General features: G+C 31.8%; 1 protein-coding gene across 1 annotated transcript; it reads left to right on the forward strand.

Annotated features, from left to right (window-relative positions):
• Positions 1-2,335: 2,335 nt before the first annotated feature.
• On the forward strand, positions 2,336-4,594 carry LOC149544904 (uncharacterized). Its single transcript, XM_089796463.1, has one exon. The coding sequence runs from the start codon at positions 2,351-2,353 to the stop codon at positions 4,592-4,594; it is 2,244 nt and encodes a 747-aa protein (XP_089652589.1). The 5' UTR covers positions 2,336-2,350.
• The last annotated feature ends 320 nt before the right edge of the window (positions 4,595-4,914 follow it).

The following is a 4,914-nucleotide window of genomic DNA, read 5'->3' on the forward strand; positions in this document are numbered from 1 at the left end:
GGCATATTTTTTATTTTTAAATTAATTAAATTTTTTTTTCCTAATTCACCTTTTCTAGAGTATATTATCATTTAACAACATATTTAAAAATTTACAAAACATAAAGTTAGCCTCTTATAAACAAATATATAAATATAAAGTTCAAATTTTTAAACAATTTATTAATTATGAATTCTCTTAGTTTCTACAATAATTTTCTAACTGTACATTCAACCAAATTGAATATATTAAAAAGATATAACAAAATAACAACTTATATTCCATAAAGTCAAAATAAATAGAATTAACTATAACGACAAATACCATGCCACTATGTTACACTTGTTTTAAATATATTTTTTACTATAAAAAAAATTACTAAAAGGAATTGTGATACAATTGCAGTCCCTCTAAGTCTAATGCAAAAATGAATTAAGATTGAAATGATGAATTTGATAAAATGTTAGGTTTATACATTTTGAGTATAATTTATTAAATATTGAAAAATTGAAAAACATAAGAATATTTTTTTTCATTATTATGTTTTCAATTCTTAAACATTATTTTTCATTTTTGTGATGTATATATTTTGCATTATTTTCTATCACTTAACTTTGTATGATCATTGTATTATATAGTTGTAAAAATGGTGAATTTCATCCTTATTCTATTTTTCTTCACTAAAGTAAAACAAATGTACACTATAATATATTCAATTAAGTAAAATTATTTATGTTATACATTTTGAAATACATGAAAATGTTATAAAAAATTAAGAAGAAATAACATATTTTAAATTAACAGTAACAGATTTCTACAATTCATTTGTAAAGTACTAAGTTTTCTGGATTCGATTGTGTGTGTTTATTTATCATCGATGTTTCGGATCACACTACATGATGGATATACTTGGATATATTTTAAATTGTTAATTTATTCTTCTTCTTTTTTAATAATATATAGTTATTCATAAACTATTTGATACAAAAATTAGTTCTAGTTTGATAATGTTTCACTATTTTTTAAAAAAAAATCACATAGATCGAGTGTGGAGTTGAATATTATGATAAATAATTTGAATGAGTAGGAATACTTGGGAAATTTTGTGCAAGACTTTGAAAATATGGATAGAAAATATTAAGGTTCAAACTTTTAGGATTTGGAACATTGACAATGATGGAAAATCTATTTCTATTTTTTATTTTAAAAAAGTTATAAAAGAAAAAATATATATGAAATAGATTTTGCCTTTCTAATATACTATATTTGACAATATATAAAAAAACTAAAACAATGTCTTAATTCATTTGAAACTGTTGGCGTGCTTATTGCATTGGGAGTTTGATCATTGTTAACATTTCAACATTAATTTACATTGATTACTTTTACTCATTTAATAAATAATGTTTTAAAAATTAATAAATTAAATATATATTTTTTTTATATTTTTAGATTTTTGTATAAATAAAATTGTAGATAAAATTATATTTAATAATTAACTAATTAGATATATTTTCATAAATATTTTTTAAGAAAATAAGATATTGATTTTCTAAAGTGTACTTTTATTATTATTTATAAAATAAAACATGTGAATATAATTATATGTTGAATTATATAAATATAAAAGTGAATTATTTTTTATCGTTCAAGTCCAGTCAATACAAGACTCGCCATTTTTTTCTACTTGTAACATATTTCCATAATTTGCAGTACTCCTGTCACATACTTCATGACCACGAAAAATATCAAAATATCAAAATTAATGCTGAGATAGTGCAATTATAATCAGAAATTTATAATCTTTTTATGGTGAAGACTTGTATTTCACAGACTGCCTTGACTTCTCATGTTTCTACGAAAATTCTGTGTTGTGCATCTCCCTCCTCCTTTTTAATCTCTTCCCCTCTCCTCACCCTGCCAATTCACTCTCATCATCATCATGGCCCATTCATTTTCATTTCTGTTTGCTCTTGTTACCATTCCCCTGTTTCTTCTCTGTTTCTGCAGCGGATGTATTCACAGGGAGCGACAAGCCCTCCTTCAATTCAAGACAGCCCTCAATTACTCCTCTCATTCTGACGCCACCAATCTGACATCGTGGGAGGAGGGAGTCGATTGCTGCCGCTGGGATGGCATTACCTGCAGTCACACCACCCTTCATGTACTCAGTGTTAAGATTCACTTTCTTGGCAGTGGAAGTTTCATATCCGAGAGCTTGTGCACCCTCGCTTCTCTTGAAATCATATCCCTCATTAACAGTGAATTTACAGGTACCATTCCTGACTGCCTAGGCAAACTCTCTTGTCTCAAAGTACTAGATTTATCTGAGAATAGCTTGAGTGGGATTATTCCACTCTCCTTTGGAAACATGTCTTCTCTCACAGAATTAAATTTAGTTGGTAATAGGTTGAGTGGGATTATTCCACTGTCCTTTGGAAACATGTCTTCCCTCACAGTACTACTTTTATCTGATAATAGGTTGAGTGGGAATATTCCACTGTCCTTCGGAAACATGTCTTCTCTCATACAACTAGATATGTCTGGTAATAGTTTGAGTGGGAATATTCCACCGTCCTTTGGAAACATGTCTTCTCTCACAATACTAGCCTTATCTGGTAATAGGTTGAGTGGGATTATTCCACTGTCCTTTGGAAACATGTCTTCTCTCACAGAGTTGGATCTTTCTCGTAATCAACTCACAGGAAGCATTCCCCCTTCTTTCCTTAATCTCTCTTCTTTACAATACCTAGAGCTTTCATGGAATCAGTTGAGTGGTTGTATTCCAGAGTTCTTAGGAGATCTATCTTCACTGAGTTTCTTGGATCTTTCCGACAACCAGCTAAATGGAACTCTTCCCTCAACATTTTCAAAGTCGTCCTCCCTTACACGACTCAATGTTCAGGGGAACGCACTCAGTTTTAGGAACTCTTTCCCAGAGCTACCCTCTTCACTTCAATCGCTCTCTCTCAATCTCAATGGTGGTCAGATTATTTCAGAGGTTTTCTTTCACAACCTTAGCAAATTAGAGTATTTGAGTCTGTCCAATTGTGTATTTAATTCCAGCCCCACCTGGATTCCCTTGTTTCAATTGAATCACTTATATCTGACATTGTGCAAGATGGATGGTCAAATTCCGTCCTGGATATCTACTCAATTCTCACTTCAAAGGTTGGAATTAGCTGACAACAATCTTGTTGGAGAAATTCCAACATGGCTATTGGATACAAGGCTTTCCTACATCAATCTCACGACAAATCATCTCCAAGGACACCTTTTGTTAAATTCTTCAGCCTGGAATGACTTGCAGGTCTTGGATGTGTCGAACAATGCCTTTGATGAACAGATGCCATCAACTTGGCCATCTGGTCTGCAAACTTTGTTGCTCAATAACAATTCAATGACGGGAAATATTCCTCCACTGCAGAGTGATTGTGCACTGGAAATATTAAATCTGGCAAATAACCATTTGAATGGAATCATCCCTCCAAGTATAGCCCATTGTTCACAGCTTCAAGTCTTGAATGTGGGGGATAATAATTTGACGGGAAGGATGCCATCCGAATTAGGTAGTCTAACTCTGTTGCAGTCACTGGTGATAAGGAATAACAAGGTCAGTGGATCATTCCCCCCCTCCATATCAAACTGTTCACAATTGATTATTTTGGATGTTGGCCAGAATTTGTTGACAGGTCGGATACCAAAGTCAATAGGAAATATTTTAGAGCTGAGAGTGCTAGCAATGAGGAGGAATAATTTTGAAGGTGGTATTCCTGATGAAATTGTGCGGCTAGAATTCCTTCAAATTTTGGACCTGTCCTCAAATCAGCTATCAGGGTTTATGCCACGTGGCATTTTCAATTTAAAAGCAATGATGGTAGAACCACACCAAGAATTTAGCTTGATTCCAATTGGTCCAAATACCATTCCAACTGATTTTGACGAATATCCAGAAATGTTTGCCTTGTACATGTATAAGAATGGATTGAAAATGGATTCTAAAGGCAGAGATGAGGACTATGCATATATCTTTTCCAATATGGCATCCATTGATCTCTCAAACAATCAATTGAATGGGAATATTCCTTTTGCTTTGGGAAATTTGAAGGGCTTGACGGCCCTCAATCTTTCTATGAACAATCTTAATGGTATGATTCCAAATACTATTGTACAATTGAGCTGGTTGGAATCATTAGACTTTTCAAGAAATAACTTTTCAGGACCTATTCCAAATCTTGGATCTTTGAGTTATTTGGGAGCTCTCAACTTTTCCAACAACAATCTTTCAGGTAGTATACCACAAGGAGGGCACATGACAACATTCACTAATTTTTCATATTTAAATAATCCAAACTTATGGGGATGCCCACTTGCAAAGAAATGTCAGTGGCCAGAATTTGTTCCAGGTCCTCCTATTTCTACTTTTATTAATGAAGAAAATGAGAGCAAAGAAAGCGTGTGGTATTGGATTGGAGTTGGACTGTCCTACGGAGCAGGTTTTGCAATAGTGGTTTTACTTATTGTATTGAAAAGGAAATGGGGACATATGTACTTCAAGGTAGTTGACTGGGTCTTGAAATTTGTTTTCCCTCAACTTCACAATTTGACAATATGAAAGTTCATATTTTTATTGATGCTAATCAATAAAAATGTATTGTATTTCTTTTTTAAGGTTTTCAAATGATTATTCTAAAATACATATTTTTATATATCTATTTGTTTTCTTGTTTTGTAGATTTTAGAACTACTATAAGAACTAAATCCAAGATAATTTTTTGATTTGACTAAAATAGTTTACAACATGGTGTTAGGGCTATGCTTTTATAGTTGATGATGGTTTGTAATGGGAGTGCATGAAATCAATACAAATTTCTTACTACTGTCACTTTTCTTCTTCTTATGATTGATGTATATTATGTTTGTTGTAGAAAAATG

Source organism: Cupressus sempervirens, chromosome 8 (assembly GCF_028749045.1).
Source record: "Cupressus sempervirens isolate cs-2001-9-10 chromosome 8, ASM2874904v1, whole genome shotgun sequence".
NCBI lineage: Eukaryota > Viridiplantae > Streptophyta > Pinopsida > Cupressales > Cupressaceae > Cupressus > Cupressus sempervirens.

Bases quoted from the DNA above. Each gene is read 5' to 3' on its own strand.
- LOC149544904 (XM_089796463.1), top strand. From the start codon at position 2,351: ATGTCTTCTCTCACAGAATTAAATTTAGTTGGTAATAGGTTGAGTGGG.